We start from the raw sequence: 17,295 nt of genomic DNA, 5'->3' as shown, positions 1-17,295 counted from the left end.
TCTCCAAAGATACTCAGGATTTCAGAACCAGTGGTGAGAAAGGGGGCGTGGGGGGGGATCGAAGCTGGTTTGATCAAGGGGCTACGAGTGCTGGATGTTCTTTCCACTATTAAGAGCCAGCTATAAGCAGCCATGGTCATAAAAGTAAGGTGCCTCTGTGTCTCTGTGAAGAAGGTTCTTTGGTAGGTTCTTTTCAGGCTGGCTGAGGGATCCGTTAGAGCCTGAGACTGCTGGGTGATGGCCTTTCACCGTTTTGGTTTCCAGTTTTACACGAGGCGGTGAGCACCGGTGACCCCGAGATGGTGTGTGCCGTTCTGCAGCACCGGGACTACCACAACACGTCCATGGCCCTGGAAGGGGTGCCTGAGCTGCTCCGGAAGATTCTCGAGGTACCTGTAAAAATTTGGCGATGCCATAACGTGAGTCAATTGCTGACAGCGTAGCCGGAGACACAATTGGACACCCACAGTACCTTCGTCGTGAGAGTTTGACGAGTAGTAAATATGCTGTGTTTAGTACCAGATGATGTTATTCCTTATCTACTAAATGTATGAGGTCTTTCACAAACTACATTTCTGGGTCACTAGCCCTACCCTTTTAAGTCCTGCTTAAACATGGTAACTTAAGACAGACAGACATCAAACAATTTATCTGGGTGCCTGTCTCTCAACAGCGGCCTTCAGAGCACAGGTCATCCTGAGGAAATTGGGCTGAGCGTCAGCTCCTGTTCACTTTGAATCTATTGGCTTAGTTTATGGACAGCCCAGGGGCTTTTGGCCAGTAAAGACAGTTATCTGTGAATTAAGGTGTATGGGCTCTGTGATACTTGAGGGTCATTTTTACATCAATTTACCTGTAGGCTCATGGACTGTTTTGCATGACAGTTGCCATTGGTCAGACCGGCTCGGTCACCCGCAAGAACCTGTTAGGAGTCAGCTGTACGTATCCGCAGGGCAGCAGGAGACAAGAAAGTCCCCATGCTCTGATCTTCCCTGTCATTTATTCTCAGTTTAAGCACATGAGTGAGCCTTCCAAAATATCTCCAAAGATATTTGCCAGATAAATCTGCTGCACAACGTTAGTCAACGTATTTCTTGAGAAAAATGAACAGCTCTATTGGAAAAAGGAACAGCTTTGCGATGAGTAAGACAGTCACTGCCTATTATCTGGGCACTTTTTTGCTAGACACATTTGTGTGACATTCAAGCGAAAGCATTCCTGGAGCTACTCCTTTTTCATGGACTGCGTGAAACCTTCCATGAAATTCGAAATCGTTGTGTGTGCGTTATTTTTAAACAGTGTTGTGCCTGGCGTGCAAAGACCAAGTGGGTTTATTGTTTTCTTATCTAATCTACTGGGTGAGGAACTAAAAACACATCTGCCCACTTGGCAAAGCAGAAAAAGACTGCATGTGGGCTCGCCCTTCATTTAAAAAATTCAGTGTGAAGGATTTTCTTTTCCTACCTGTACTGATGCATAGCAGTGAACCGCACTGTCCCGTGCTCCCGTCTTGAAGCTGTAGACAGCCCGCGAACGGCCTCTGTGCTCGGTGGCACCAGATGCTCTGGTTGACCTTCTGTCTTTCAACAGTCTCCTTAAAACAAGGCCACCTTTTCTTGTGTGCTGCCCCTCAGAGGGCCTTTGCCTATCACTGGAACCCTGGTTTTACGCTAGGCTAGGTCCTTGGCCTTCCTGTCCTGTGCTTCTGTAAAAACCATGACAGAGCCATGGGGGTGGGAAGGAACAGAGCAGCATCAGGGGTTTCTAGCATTTCTCTTCTTGGATGGTAACTGCCGGACATCTTAAGAGCTCTCCAAGGACCTTCTGTAAAAATTCCAGGCGGGTCAGGGGCACCTGGGTGGCTCAGTCAGTTGAGCATCCACCTTTGGCTCAGGTCATGATCTCACGGTTGGTGGGCTCAAGCCCCACATGAGGCTCTGTGTTGACCGAGCCTGTTTTGGACTCTGTTTTCCTCTCTCTCTCTCTCTCCTCCCTGCCTCCCTCATGCACACCTCCCCCCAGCCCCAGGCATGCACACTCTCTTTCAAAAATAAATAAATATTAAAAGAAAATTAATTCATGGCAGGTCAGAAAGTCATCCTAAACAGGCCGCTCTGGTGGCGTAAAATTTCATAAAGCCAAATACTAAAAGTCTAAGAGAAAAATGAGAGCAGAAGTCTGGTAACTGGAGGGAAAATCAACTTCCTGGGGAAGTGATGCCTGGCAGCCTCTTCTGGTTTCGAGGTCCAGTGAATATGAAGCCCTTGCCGGCACACAAAATCTTACTGTCAGGTTCCCTGTAGACTAGATGGACTTGGTGTTCCTTTCTCTCTGTTCAGGACAGTCTGTTATCTACATCGCCTGGCACTGCGTCAGCCCATCTTCCAGGCTCGTCTTTCTGCTACTGTTAGGAACCAGACTGAGTCCTAGATCAGATTTGATTTTATCCCCCTCTAACCTTGTTGCTTTCAGTTAACTTTATTGGCTGTCTAGACATATTTTATATTGAGATAAAATAACAGCCTGGGTCTAAAATAAGCACTTATTTTTGACGGGTTTGCATTTTATGTTTCTTCTTATTTTGTCTATTCTCTTCTCCTCCCCCTCTAAAACCTCATTAACCCTTACTGTGTTTGCATTAAGTTTATGGTGCCAAGGGTCGTTTACTTTAAACCTTTGTCCTTCAGGCTCCGGATTTCTATGTGCAGATGAAATGGGAATTCACCAGCTGGGGTGAGTGGCTCTGGGCTTATAATTTATTTGTGTCCAGATTTTATTGAGCCTGAATAGAAGTTTATTTTTCCTTTATAAAATGCTAATGTATATATATTTTTAAGTCTAAGACATGCATAGAAAACAATAAGGAAAAGCCATCACTTATAGTCTCACTTAAGCACAACTACTGTTAGTGCTTGGATGTTTTCCTTCTCATTTTTCTCCCCCATGCATAGAGATTTTTCTCCCAAAGCATCTGTAAATATAATACAGAAACTGTCTCTTCTCCACCTTTTGTCACTTATAGGAGACACCTGTCCATCTTATTAGTTTTTTTAAATGTCACTTTAAACGGCTACAATTTTAGTAAGAAGATATACCATAATTTGTTACTCATTTCCTCATGTGGTTCAACCTGCTTCCTTTAAACTTGTTATTAGAAGGCAGAGAAGGAGATGGATTTTGGAATAGCTTGGTTTTTCATAAAGTGGATGTATTTCTCCAAAATCTTATGTAAGGCAAAGTGACTGACAGTAATTCTCATAGATGTTCTGCTTTGATTCCTTGTAGATGAGTTAATAACAGCTCCCAACCCCCCAGCTGCCAGCCATTCCTCTCCTACTTCCCTTCCAGGCAAGAGGTCATATTCGTAATGAAACGTTTAAATGAAGGAGAAAGTATGTAAAAGAGGAGAACTTCAGGTTCTTCTGGAAAACTTACAAGTTCTTCTCTAATGCAGATATCCACATCCTTCAGTTGTTTTACATTTGATATTTGAGGGGCGGATATGGCAGTGTGTTAGGGCACAGCCACGTGGCAGGAGCAGCATATGTGAGCGAGAAGCCAGATGGACATGCCCCGTAGCCCTGATGATGGCCAAAAAGAGAGGTCCGTGTGGGGATCAGGGATGCCCTTGGGAAATTCATGTAGGGTTCTCTCTGGACAAGACACATCTGCACTTTCATAAAGAGCTTCAGAACAGAAGGTCCATTTTTTTTTTTTTTTTTTTTTGAAAAATGGCTTCCCCCTGGGGCACCTGGGTGGCTCAGTTGGTTAAGCCTCTGGCTTTGGCCTAGGTCAGATCTCACTTTCGTGGGTTCGAGCCCCACATCAGGCTCTGTGCTGACAGCTAGCTCAGAGCCTGGAGCCTGCTTCAGATTCTGTGTCTCCTTCTCTCTCTGCCCTTCCCCCTCTCATGCTCTGTCTCTCTCTGTATCAAAAATAAATAAAACATTAAAAATAAAAAAAAAAGAAAAAGAAAAATGGCTTCCCTGATCACAAGTGTGGGGGCCACACCCAATGACGGTCACTGTCATGTCGCTCTTGTCTTTTTGTTATTGAAGTTGGAATCCTGATTCCTTGGGCCTGCGTGCTCCCGATGGGTCCTCAGGTTTTTCCTCAGTAGTCCACTTCTCTTCTCCAGTGCCCTTGGTTTCCAGAATATGCCCGAATGATGTCTGTCGCATTTGGAAAAGTGGAGCCAAACTGCGTGTGGATATCACGTTGCTGGGATTTGAGAACATGAGCTGGATACGAGGGAGGCGCAGTTTTATATTTAAGGGAGAAGGTGAGTGATTCTATCCTGTTTCTTTTTTTTAATTTTTTTAATGTTTTATTTATTTTTGAGAGAGAGACAGCATGCACAGGGGAGGGTCAGAGAGACAGACACAGAATCCGAAGACAGGCTCCAGGCTCTGAGCTAGCTGTCAGCACAGAGCCCGACGCGGGACTTGAAACCCCAAACTGCGAGATATGACCTGAGCCAAAGTTGGATACTTAACCGACTGAGCCACCCAGGGCCCTTCTGTTTTCATAATCAGTGTCACACTAAGTGACAGAGTGATTAAAAAAATTTTTTTTAATGTTTATTTACTTTTTGAGAGAGAGAGAGAAACAGAGCATGAGTGGGGGAGAGGCAGAGAGAGAGACACAGAATCTGAAGCAGGCTCCAGGCTCTGAGCTGTCAGCACAGAACCTGACATGGGGCTCAAACCCACAAACCATGAGATCATGACCTGAGCCGAAGTCCAATGCTTAACCGACTGAGCCACCCAGGCACCACGACAGAGTGATTTTTAACCATCAAATTGTGTTTGCATTCCTGTACCTTACCTGATCCTGGGGCGTGTGTTTTGTTATTTGGAGGATTTTGTTGTTGTTGTTTTTTGGTTTCTTTTTTTTTTCTTTATTTTGGCTATTCTTGTTAATTATTCAACTCTCAATTCCTACATTTCTTTCTTTTTTGGATAGTTCTCTCTGGTTTTTTTTTTGTTTTGTTTTGTTTTGGTTTTTTTAGGGGTCTTCTGGTAAGGACTGGAAAACCTGCTAGACAAATTCTAAAGGAGCTGTAACACTTTGGATACTTCTGTTAATTCTCTTGCTATATCATTTACCACCCAACACTGTTACCATTTGGACAGGTGTCTGTCCCACACTCCTGAGCCCTGATTTTGAGACTGTCTTATCTCTCTTATACCCTCTCTGTAAGCAGGCATGATCCTTCTGTTAGAGGGGGGAGAAGAGTGGCATTGCCAGCCTAATGTTGTGCATAAACGATGTATGTTAATTGTGTAATTGGTATATTTTAAAAAGTACACAGATGTATTGCTAATGAATAATGCATATTGTTTTCAATGTCTGCAACTTTGCGGAAAATGGCCCAGAGCATCGTGTGGGTTGTGGCAAACTGGCCAGATTATCCCCATGTAAGTAGGTAGTCAGTAATCATAGTCTTCAGGTTTTATCTGGTTGACAGCACTTGGCTGGGGGGGGGCGGGATATGAAAGACGATGCGTTTTAACTTTTGAGGCTTCCTTGTTTTGGCATCTTGCTGGCGTGGCCTGGCCCGTAGTTACGCTCTTGTTTTCATTAACAGACAACTGGGCGGAGCTGATGGAAGTCAACCACGATGACAGGGTGGTCACCACTGAGCACTTCGACCTATCCCAAGAAATGGAGCGCCTCACTCTGGACTTGATGAAGCCAAAAAGCAGGGAAGTTGAGAGACGGCTCACGAGCCCAGTCATTAACACCAGCCTCGATACTAAAAATATCGCTTTCGAAAGGTACGCATTCAGGTTCTGCATTTGAATGTCTGATCCCTTTACTGCCATCTTTAGTGGCATGTAGATATGAATGAGAAATTATGGGTGGATTGGGATTTTTCTAATATGGCATAATGAGGACTGGCTGATTTGAAAGTTGCTCTCTACTCTAACCAAAAAGAAGCCATAGCTGACATCCTCTTTCATAGAACATTTTTATAGACATTAACACTGGTTAAGTATTGGAGAAATGTCTGGATATTCTTTTATGGGCCCTTTCTAATGGATTTTACTTGAATTTTTGTTTTTGTTTTGTTTTGGTGTTTGGGGATCCGCAAGGCTCCCTAGTTCCAAGCCATGGAGCTTTGAGAGTTTCTGGAAGCTAGAATTGACCCAGTATTGATTGTGGTTGTACTGATACTAGTCCGATTCACACTTACCATACAGTTAAATGTGGCTCTCTTCCCCTGTGAGGCCTAATAGTTTAGAGCAAGAGTCTGGAGAAATTGCGGTTCTTTTCCAGACTCTACCAGAAGAGACTTCTGGAGAGGTTTGTGCCTTCGTTCGCCTGGATGAGAACACTGTCTCTAGTCATCTGCCTCTGGGCCTTGCAGAGGCGTAAAGAGCTTCTGAATGTAGGGGAAGCGGAGGTTGTCAGAGCCGTTAGCCTGCGGGTGTGTCCCCCAGAACGCGCTGAGCTGAGGAGTCTTGTAAGAGCCCTGTGTGTTTGCCTAGGATGTCACATCCAGCTCTCTGTAAACCAAAGCAGCATAACCTGAGCTAATGAGGACACATAGTATCCTGGATCTAGGTTTTCTTTACTCTTATGAATATACTAACTCTCCCCTTCTTTCTTTTTCTTTTCTTCTTTGATTCCATAAACTGTTAGTGAGACAGACTTCTCTGTTGAGTCAGACATAAGACCTAAGTGCCCTTTTCTTCAGATTTAGATGGAGCTGTGGAATTAGGGCATCTGTTTGCAGCAGAAGAGAAGGCCAAATGCCAGCCCATGCAGTGTCCGGTGCTGCTGCTGTGGTAACAGTGGTACCCCTGGGAGGCAGGCTCAGTCTCCCGTCACCAGCCTGCCAGCACCAGCCTTGCCAGGTGACAGCTGACTGTCAGGGATTAGCCGTGCCTTTACCTGGTAGCGTCTCTGGAGGCCACCTGCAGGCTCCGGCACACGCCTCTGTAGACAGGGAGGGCCCCTACAGCCAAGGGCTTGCTCGTAAAGCTGGGAAAGAGCGAGCCCGCCTTCAGTGCCACGGCGCAGCCCCGGAGATGGGAGCTGGAAGGCCTGAGTGCCATAGCCACGGTTGCTAACCGTGTGGCTTTGGGGAGGGACTCAGTCTCTCCACGTTTCTGCTTCCTGACCTGAAAGAATCTCGAGGTGACATTGCTGGAGTCCCTGTGACTCTACAGTGCCATGAGGAGAGTCACTATTCCCTCTCGCTCATCCGCAGAGTTGCTAGAGTCACTGTTCTGACACGTACCTTACAAAGAGTGTGCCGACTACTGGCGGATACCCCACAGAGGGAAGATGGGAAATGACAGCATAGTCCATTTATACAGAGGGCTGAGACACGTCTGGGATTTGTATGGTTCCTAGGTCTTCAGACGGTTTAGGTTAACCTTCTTTTGCAACTGTCAGAGGGTCTCTGAGAGAGGATTTCTGGAAGACAGCTGTTTGGTTTTGGGGTTTTTTTTTTGTGTGTGGTGCTCAGAATTCAAATTGCAATCGGTGAGCTGCTTATGCATCGAGCAAGGATTTGAGCTGCTTGAGTATGAGAAAGTGCACACCTCCCTCTTGCTGGAGGTGGGAGCATGTGTGTGAATTTGGAAGGGGTGCTCTCTTAGGATAGTCGTTTTCCTCTGTTTCTTTCTTCTGCTCTGTTGCTGACAGCTTGACGCTCGCTTCTGCCAGTACGCCCCCTCTGGGGCGGTCTGGGTAGGTCTCTTCTCTGAAGATCACGCTCTGGCAGCCCGGAACAGAGCATCCTCTGCTGCCCTCAGAGCCTCTCTCTGGACTGTGGAGCGGCTCCAAGCCTCGGGCCTCACTCGGCGGCTTTCGGCAAGGCAGTCTCCGCAGAGACGGGGGAGGTCAATGTGCGGGGTGGGGGTGCTGCGGCTTGCCCTGTCCTCTTCAGATGCCTCTGCACGTAAAGTTAGTCAAGGGTCGAGGAGTTAGTAGAATTTTGGAACAGGATGCTGAGTTTAATATCCAGGCTGTCAGCATGGGGACGGGAAGGGAGGCAGAGCAGCCCGAATGGCCATTTGAGTGGCTGCAGAGGGGCAGGCGGTGTGGTGGTCTCCAGGGAGAGCAGGGCGGCTCTGTCCCCCAGCGTGCTCCCTGGATGAAGTGGGGCAGGCGGAGTCTGGGTACCTCGGGAGACCGAGTGCCAGAAAACAGTTCTTTCCCAGGCCAGAGTATCAAGTGACTGGGTGAAAGGCAAGGAACCGAGGGCTGACTTTGTTAACTGTAAAAGGACGATCTTGATTTTCAGTTATTGATGACTAAGAGGGGACTCTGGTTTATTAATCAGCGTGGACTCTGCCCCCACCCCCGCCCCTAGGATTATAGTTTTGTTTCTGAAATGTAAAGTGTAGATAGCTAGCTAGATTTGGTGTAATCCCTTTGGGGTTTCTCTCTCTCCCTCCATGGGTCATGCTGCACTAATTGTGGACAACTAATTGGAAAATTAAAGCTCTGGTCCTTCCTTTCTCTGATGAGCTGTATCATATACCTAAAACTCTGTATACCCTGTCTGGACTAATGAGACTGTTTGGAAACACGAGATGCAAATTACACGTACCTTCTTTGTGAGCTGGCTGACCGGCTGGTTCTCAGAGCTTCCTGCGTGATGTCCCAGTCTCCTCTGGGGCCAGAGCGAAGGCAGGCGCTTGTCTGACGCAGGCCGAGTGCAGCAGTCACAGTGGAGCTAGGATGTGATGTCCTAGACAAAAGGGCAGACCAGGCTTGCCAGGGCTCCCCTGTGTGTGGTAGTATTTCCCAGGGTGCGCTACTTTGAAAAAGAACCGGAACCTCTTGGCTGCTTTTGGTTCCTAAATGCATTTTTTTCTGGGAGTATGTTGAGTTGAGTAACTGTGTTTCCAGGCACTCCCCCAGTGCTGTAGCTGTGTTGGGATGCTAGGCTACTTAAAAAGCAGTGCTACAGCCCTGAAGTCCTTGTCTGGGCTGAAAAAAAACTCCTTTTAACATCCTTTCCCCTGCTGCACCAAACCCGATAAGAGGTGTGACTCCCAAGCCATTTTGCAGGCATGCATGGCTTCTCCAAGCAGGTTGCCCCGGTGAGGAGCCCCCACCCTGCCTGCTCTCTCCTGAGGGGCAGGATGGTCTGTGCCTCGTTGTTCTAAGACTTCCTTGGTTGAGATGTGGCTGCTCCTGGGGACAGAGCCACCGACGTCCGTGCCCACAGTTACTGTGATCCAGATAAATGCTCTGACCAGATACCACCTCATGGCGAGCCCTTGGCCGCCGGTCATCTCCACTCAGTTCTTTAGGACAGCTGTCCAGTCAGTGTTGCCACCTTTGTCGCCCTTGCTGGCAGTTTTTGTAAAGAAGCCAAGAATGGAGGCTTTCTGTGCCGGGGGTGAGGCGAACTGATTAATAACTGTGGGAGGGGGTGGGGATTCTTAAGCCATCTGTCGCTGAGAGCATCCTTTGTGGACAATAGGACCGTAATCTCCAAGTGTCCTTCACCAACGTAAGCTGGGGGAAATAAACTGTAAAGGCTGCAGGGATAAATCTGAATGGCATATTGTACATGTAGAAATTTGTGGTGTTCACTTTTTATCAGAACTAAATCCGGATTCTGGGGCTGGAGGACAGATAAAGCAGAAGTTGTTAATGGTTACGAAGCAAAGGTAAAAGGAAACTCTTAAAATAAGATTTAATATAGCTATTTAGCTTCTATGCAAATGAGGAGTCTGTCAGATTGTTTTCATGCATCTGTGCCATGGAGGTGCTCTGGGAAAAAAATGCTGCTTAGTGGCTCTCACTTGGATTTGTATCTGATGTGATGTGCAGAAAATGGGCTCGCATGTCCTGAGGAGGTCCCTAGGTATGCCAAAGAGAAACTATGTCGTAGAGAAATGAACACGGGTGCCCATTGTCCCCAGAGGAATGACTGTTCCTTTAATTCTTTAAACAGAAAAAGAAAGGATTAGACTGAAACCTGCATGTTGATCTTTTTTTATAACCTGAATGGGTTAAAAAAAAAGTAAAATAGCTTTAATGAGCTTCCATTTTCGTAGTCGGCCTAATTGTAACCAGTGGCCCGACAGGCCACTTACATGGCACTAGTGCGTTAAGGACGTGGCTGTCATAGTGAAGACAGCTGTCAGTCCAGTCCTCTGGCACCTGTCAGCTGGCAGGCTCTGTCTCCTGGCCTTCCCGTTAGCCTGCAGCAGAGCAGGGACTGATGGCTCCCGGCGCCGGGCGCGGCGCGGCAGGGCCCTCCGGTGGCCTCGGAGCAGGCAGAGGCTTACGTCATGCTCTGCGAGACACATGTGGACACAGGCGTTCCCCTGCCTCCTCAGTCTCTGCACGCTGGGAACCACGTACGGCATACAGTTAACTCTCTGTTTACCGTGAGATTTGATTTTCCAGGCCCCCAGACTCCTCAGCCAGCCTTGACAGCAGAGCATTCACTCTGGCGGTGAAAATAATTTTTCGTCCATAGATGGAATCCCTTTTACGTAGTGACTCGCTGCTTCCTCAGAAGTCTTACCGGGAGAGAGAACCCTGTGTTCATCCCGTCTCCCTCCTGCCCAGCAGATGGCTGTCTAAGTCAGTGCTGTTATAAGATCACCACAAATCAGAGAAGTGTGTGGGGCAAGTTTGGGTGCCTTAGCACTAGAAACCCCACTGGGGGGCCCCAATATCAGGACCTTTGCTTGAGAGTGTTTAGCACCACAAAGGGCAGCCAGGGAGATGCAGCCCGTCCCTGTCCCCGTCCGGGTTCACTCCTCAGGGCTTAAAACTGTCCCAGACGCCAAGGAGCTGCTGATGCATTTCTCAGTTGATTAGCTTGTATATTTTCTCAGAGGGATCCTAATGATTGTCGACCATTTCTCATTTTTATTTTGCTGAAGTTTTTTTTTCTTTTCTTTGTACTTATTTATTTTTTTTTTGGCTTCAGCATTCTTGCTCTTGCTATGCTTATTTTTTGAGTTTTGATTCCCTGTGTCACTGTTTTCTTTTGCACACGTCTCCCAAGGTTTACACAGTAAACAATGTGAGTGTGATAACCAAAATCCGGACAGAACACCTGACCGAGGAAGAAAAAAAGAGATACAAAGGTAATCCTCCCCCCTTTTCCTTAGCCTAGAGAGAGCCTTTGTTGCCTTCGTTCAGTTTTGGGGTTGACATGATCAGGTCAGGCTAATCCTGGCCCTAACTCCCTTTTTACAAAAATCTCCTTTACTCTGACCTGTTCTTGAAGGTATTACCCGTAGCTGGCTTCAAGAGGCATTAAACCATTCAGGGGAATCTTTCCAAAGAAACTAGAAGGCAGAGAGGGTAGTTAAGGATATTGGAGACTAGTTCTCACTAGAATGAGTGATTTAGTCCAAACTCTCACTGTGAAAGATTTGGACAGAACTGGGCTGTGAGCCAAAGCACTGCCAATACGTGTCCCAGCGGCATTGCCAGCCCCACCGGTGGCCAGTTGTGTGGCCCTATGAAGTTCTCTGTACCCTCGGTGGCTCGGGTCCCTCGGCAGTGAATGGCGGTGCTTGGGGGGATGACAGGGGCTCCCTCAGGCGGACCTCCGGAACGTTCCCCGAGTGAGGCAAGCGTGCAGTTACCGTTCGCTGCCTCCACTACCGCCACTGCTGTCGCCAGGACTCCAGTGGGACAGACAAGGACCCTGCGGCCCAGTCAGACTCACTCCTGAAACCAAACTCTTGCTGCTTTTCTGCTTTAGTTCTTGTAACTGTTGCTCATCATCAGGGTTAGAGACCCTGATAAGAAGTGTCCTCTCAGGGATACGTTAGCCGATGGTTGACTGCAGATGATTTTACCACCCTGTCCATACATGGACTTCCTGGTGTAGGTAGCTGGGACCCAAAATGTTAGCATGAGAATCTCCTTCTGTAGTCACAAGTAAGGGGTAATATTAGACATTAATCCTTTCCCCTCTCTGCAGCGGACAGGAACCCCCTGGAGTCTTTGCTGGGAACTGTGGAACACCAGTTTGGTGCTCAAGGGGTAAGTGGAAGCAGCGAGGTCTCAGGTTCAAGAAAGAACGTGCCTTTTCTGTGCCGCGATGGCATTTACTGAATCCCGAACAGGCCACTCCGTCTGCTGTGCTGAAGAGCGCTCCCAAGATGGAATTCGAGATACTCTTTTAGAAGAGAGTTAGATGGATCTTACAGATAAGAATTTTAGAAGAGGGTCGTGACCGTAGACATCGGGTGCTTTCTCATCTGTACACTTAAACAGAATTCAGGACTTTCTATTTCAACAGAGTGTCCTGACAGACATTTTCTGACTTGATCCTTTTGGTAACTATATGAAGCTGGTACAGTGGATGTCAGAGGGTCAGAGAAATGAGATCCCTGCCAGTGTCCCGAACGAAAGCATGACGGATTTGGAACTTAAACTCCATGTCTTCCAGATCTGCCATGCTTTCAGGTATTTCTCTCTTTAATTAGGAGATAAAAATGCAAAGGAGAGTAGAGAGTTATTTTGACATGGGGAAACCTATTAGGCTTGCTATGTGCTCTTACAGATTTTTAGCGCAGTAACTTAATTAAAGAAAAGGGGAGGGAAAATGACCAGAACTTTCTGATCTGTAGCTGGTTAACATGTCCACCGAGTCCCATAGGCCTCCACTTGTGAGCACCATTTGGCATTTCTGATTCCCCTGAGTTCTGGCTCGGCAGGACCTCACCACAGAGTGTGCCACCGCCAACAACCCCACGGCCATCACGCCGGATGAATACTTTAATGAAGAGTTTGATCTGAAAGACCGGGACATCGGGAGGCCGAAGGAGCTCACGATTAGAACGCAAAAGTAAGGCTCGGCGGTCATTTTCAGCCTACAGATTCTTTTCTCAGAAATTCTGCTGTTTCCTGGTGTCCTGTTGTCATTTTTGTGTCCCCTTCTTTTAAAAATAATTTGAAGTTACTTCACCTGATAAAAGCTGACAGTAGGTTGCCCATCTTCTTATTACGCCCTTCTCCAAATGGAACAGAGATGGGATGTAAGAATTCCTTATGTTTTTTTTTTGCCGCCAACAAGCTTCAGCTGATCAGGTGAAATGATTCCACCAGCTACCAGCTTCTTCATGCTTGCGGTCAGTTCAGGCCGCTGCAGGGGGAGATCACAGTGCAGGTCATTTCTCCTGATGCCCAAGTTGCATGGTGATCTGAATTCTTCATGGGTCCAGCCCCTCCCCGCTCCGCGTTAAGAGAAGTAAGGTGACTGGGCAGACAGGGCAGTGAGGAGGCTGGTGTTGTCCAGCCGGCTGCGTAGGAGCGATCCGCTTTCTCCGTCTGGGGGCGGCGGCCTCAGTCTGGTCTCGGTCGGTCCCGCAGGTTTAAAGCCATGCTGTGGATGTGCGAGGACTTTCCGCTCTCTCTTGTGGAGCAGGTCATCCCCATCATTGACCTCATGGCCCGAACCAGCGCCCACTTTGCACGGCTGAGAGACTTCATCAAACTGGAATTCCCACCTGGATTTCCTGTCAAAATAGGTACCGTCTCATAAACCACAGGAGCCTTTGCTCTTCTGCATCTGTAGGTTTTTGTGGGTGACAGAGTGTGCTTCAGGGCCTTGGAACATTGGAGGCAAAGGGAGCAGACAGTAGGCCTGATAGAGGCCACAATTAACCTCTCGCTTACTGCGGCGGAAAGAGGTGTCACCGTTCTTGGTTCCTTTGCCTGTCTAAACACCTCCCCCAGCCACCAGTTCTATTTACCGATGATGCTGACTGATGTAAAAAAGCTTAAAAATGTGACACCTTCATGGTTTCCATGTCAAACCTTACTTAAGTTAAGCATCAGAGTAGGTAGTGTCTTGAGGAAGCCCAGGGACGCCGTAAGCATGTTTTCAGACCTGCACTGGAATGTGTAACACTGCATATTATCCTCCAGCTGGTGAGGATTTCAGGTTTGGACAGGTGCATATTCGTGACCGTCTTCAGGGCCAGATCATCCACATCTACACTGCCACTGGCTTAACCTCTCTGAATCTCAGTTTCCCCATCGGTGTATTGGGAAGGGTTGTTCTGTTACTGACAGAAAGTATTTGGCACAGTCCTAGCACTGTAAGCACTCTGGAAGTGAGGCTGCTGTTACTATTCCTGTACCATTTATTTATAAAAACTTTTATTTTGTTAGAAATTCCTTTGTTTCATGTCTTAAATGCACGGATTACATTTGGAAACGTTAATGGCTGTAGCACTGCTGAAGAAACTGGATCTCAAAATGTGGAGGGGACCCAGGCGGATTCAGGTAAAACAAAAGTTGGGGCTTTGTGATTTAAAAGCAGATTTTATACACACACACACATTCAGTTATTATAACTATTCAGCTTGACATTGGAGTATCTTAAGAAGATCTCTTCTCTGAAAGAAAAGTTTAGATTTCATTTAGAGTCCGGGGAAAAACAACTTGTAGAATATGAGCCCGCTTGTATTAAAAGGACAGCGTAGTCCTAAGGCCTAACTTTATTGAGGTGTATGAATGCTCCCGCTTTAAGTGTGACAGTTCGGTGCGTTTTGTAAAAATTTATATGTTATTTTTGAGAGAGCAAGCGCGTAGTGGGAGAGGCATAGAGAGGGTCAGATCCGAAGTGGGCTCTGTGCTGACAGCGGAAAGCCCAGTGCAGGGCTCAAACTCAAGAACCAAAGAGATCATGATCTGAGCCGAAGTTGACGCTTAACTGACTGAGCCACCAGCCACCCAGGTGCCCTTAGTTTATATATTTTATAGTTTATTTATTTATTTTGAGGGAAAGTGAGCAGGGGATGGGTAGAGAGAATCCCAAGTAGGTTCTGGGCTGTCAGTGCTGAGCCTGACGAGGGGCTCGACCTCATGACCCTGGGATCATGACCTGAGCCAAAATCAAGAGTTGGATGCTCAACTGAGCCACCCAGGTGCCCCTAGTTCAGTGCATTTTGACAAATGTTGTGGACCTGTGTAACCACCACCACAACCAAGATGTAGAATAATTCTGTTCCCCCGCAACATTTCCTCAGGCTCCCTTGCCCTCCATCCAAATTCTTTTGGATGCTACTATAAATGGATTCTTTACTTAATTTTATTTTCTAGTTACTTACTGGAAGTTTGTAGAAACATAACTGAAATTTTTTGAGTGGCTTTGTCCTTTTTACTCTTAGTGTTCTATGCATTGGGCTCGTTGAGGGATACACAGACATTTTATTATCATTTTTATTCTAGTTTACGGACATACTTTCCTTTATATGTTTATAATGTTTCATAGAAAGGAAAAAATACAAAGAGATCTGATGTGACCGAGTACACACATACTCTGCATTCCTCAAAAGACATGCAAGTAATCCCTGGTTACCTCTGGACTTCAGAATAAGAGAAAGAGGGTGGAGAGAGAGACAGATTTTTATTTTTCTTATGACTATGAGTTAATTTTATTACTAAAAAAAAAAAATCAAGACAAAAAGAAAAAGGCACTATTTGGGTACTTTTCTCTGGCAAGGTTATTCTTCCTCAAAATCTCTCTCACATAGTAGCAAGACTTGATTTTAATTGTTTTAATCCTCTCATTTATTAAACTGAAAATCTTTTTCATAAATTTTAAATTATAAATGGGGGTGCCTGGGTGGCTCAGTCAGTTGAGTATCCGACGTCAGATCAGGTCATGATCTCACAATCTGTGGGTTCAAGCCCCGCGTCGGGCTCTGTGCTGACAGCTCAGAGCTTGGAGCCTGCTTCAGATTCTGTGTCTCCCTCTCTCCGTCTGCCCCCACTCATGCTGGTTGTCTCTCACTCTCAAGGGTGAATAAACGTTAAAAAAATTTTTTTTATTTTAGATTTTAAATTATAAACGTAAAGTGGAACTTTATTTTACTGATTGTGGCAGCGGACTGTCACCCTTTGTGTTTCAGCTTCCCAAGTCACAAACTTTGAGGTTGATCAGTCTGTATTTGAAATTCCGGAATCTTACCACGTTCAAGACAATGGCAGAAATGTGCACTTACAAGACGAAGATTACGAGATAATGCAGTTTGCCATCCAGCAGAGCCTACTGGAGTCCAGCCGGAGCCAGGTGCCTTCCTCAGAACCGACGGCAGGGTGGGGTGGGGGGTTCCGGTTTTCTCTGACTCATAAGACTGGCTCCATTTAACGAACGTGGCATCGTCTCGGTATTTACAGGGATGTCCTCTCCACCTGGTCTCCCACAAAAGCTTCTTACGTGACACCATTTGCACAGGCCCCATCAGGATCACTCACAGGCTGTCTCCCGACAGACCTTCCCTCTCCCCGGGTTCACCCATGCAGCCGATAATCATGTGTTTGTCAGACGGAGTATGCTAATTTTCTAGTTCCGAAACTGTGTCGGTCCATGCCAGTTCACACCAGTGTACTTTTTCTGGAATATCGTCCGTGTGTTGGTAGTCTCATAAGACCAGACGCGGATTTGAATCCCAGCTTTCTCCCCATGGAAGACCAGTCACACTGTGTTGTGGCTGCTCAGTGAGTGCGTGATGAAAATGGCAGCCGATTCTTGGTTAAATTTTGGTTTTTTTATGCCAGTGTTTTATTCCATCATGAGGTTTATAATCCCAAACCCTGTCAGAGTGTCTAGCTAAGGGGAGGACAGACCAGCACAAGAACACTTGCCTTCTGTCTTGTCAGCTGAGTCTTCCCCCAGGTCTCCCCTGCCTGCGACAGTCCAGGGCTTGTGGTCACCTCTGCCGTCATCAAGTTGTCCCATCCCTGCCCTCCTGCGGCTATCCTCGACACTGCTGGGGTCGGGGCTGTTTCTGTTTCCACCTGTGTCCTGGGCTCCTGCTGTCTGTCTTTCTGTTCGTTGGTCTCTTGTTTCCTTCCATCGTTCATCCAGCATGTTTGCAGAGTGGGAATTCCTGGGGGAAGTGGCCCCAGCGCCCACACTCACAGCTCGGCTAAGCTTTGAGAGGGGCTCCCACCCTCCAGCGTCCAAGCTCAGATTTTTGGCATTCTGGTTTTATTCTTGAGATTCAGCGTCTGGGCAGTGTGAGCCCTACCCACCCCCAGTTCCCATGGCTCCATTCTTAGGAGCATTCGGTTGCTGCTGGGCCAAGGACCACACCCAGGGCCAGCATATTCCCTCTGGGAGGCCTCCTGGGAGATGACCCAGCGCCTGGACATCACGGTCAGTCCAGTACACTCTCCTTCCCCTCCGCAAGCGAGCTGATTTTTCCCCCCAATACCTGCATAACCTTGTTGATCATAAATTTTGCCAAGGGGAGTAGCCAGAGCCAGAGCCAGATGAATATTGAATTATGTAGTGTCATCTTGCTTAAAGGAATTACCTGCTTTGTTCATTTA

General features: G+C 47.1%; 1 protein-coding gene and 1 non-coding gene across 2 annotated transcripts in view; one reads left to right on the top strand and one right to left on the bottom strand.

Moving 5' to 3' along the window:
- The window catches only part of ANKRD13A (ankyrin repeat domain 13A), a 31,886-nt gene that overhangs the window by 11,480 nt on the left and 3,111 nt on the right, over positions 1–17,295 (top strand). Inside the window, exons 3-13 of the mRNA XM_029922130.1 lie at positions 265–389; positions 2,688–2,733; positions 4,139–4,282; positions 5,591–5,780; positions 9,575–9,641; positions 10,997–11,078; positions 11,927–11,988; positions 12,666–12,796; positions 13,321–13,478; positions 14,125–14,238; positions 15,870–16,030. Of these exons, the coding sequence (XP_029777990.1) occupies positions 265–389; positions 2,688–2,733; positions 4,139–4,282; positions 5,591–5,780; positions 9,575–9,641; positions 10,997–11,078; positions 11,927–11,988; positions 12,666–12,796; positions 13,321–13,478; positions 14,125–14,238; positions 15,870–16,030 (1,280 nt within the window). The remainder of the gene's footprint in view (positions 1–264; positions 390–2,687; positions 2,734–4,138; positions 4,283–5,590; positions 5,781–9,574; positions 9,642–10,996; positions 11,079–11,926; positions 11,989–12,665; positions 12,797–13,320; positions 13,479–14,124; positions 14,239–15,869; positions 16,031–17,295) is intronic.
- Positions 5,010–5,071, bottom strand: LOC115278568. The gene has a single exon (XR_003902972.1). It is a non-coding gene; the product is annotated as a U7 small nuclear RNA (small nuclear RNA).

Source organism: Suricata suricatta, chromosome 14, assembly GCF_006229205.1.
Source record: "Suricata suricatta isolate VVHF042 chromosome 14, meerkat_22Aug2017_6uvM2_HiC, whole genome shotgun sequence".
Taxonomy (NCBI): domain Eukaryota; kingdom Metazoa; phylum Chordata; class Mammalia; order Carnivora; family Herpestidae; genus Suricata; species Suricata suricatta.
Note: the sequence above shows the minus strand (reverse complement) of the source record. Positions and strands in the feature narration are given on the sequence as shown.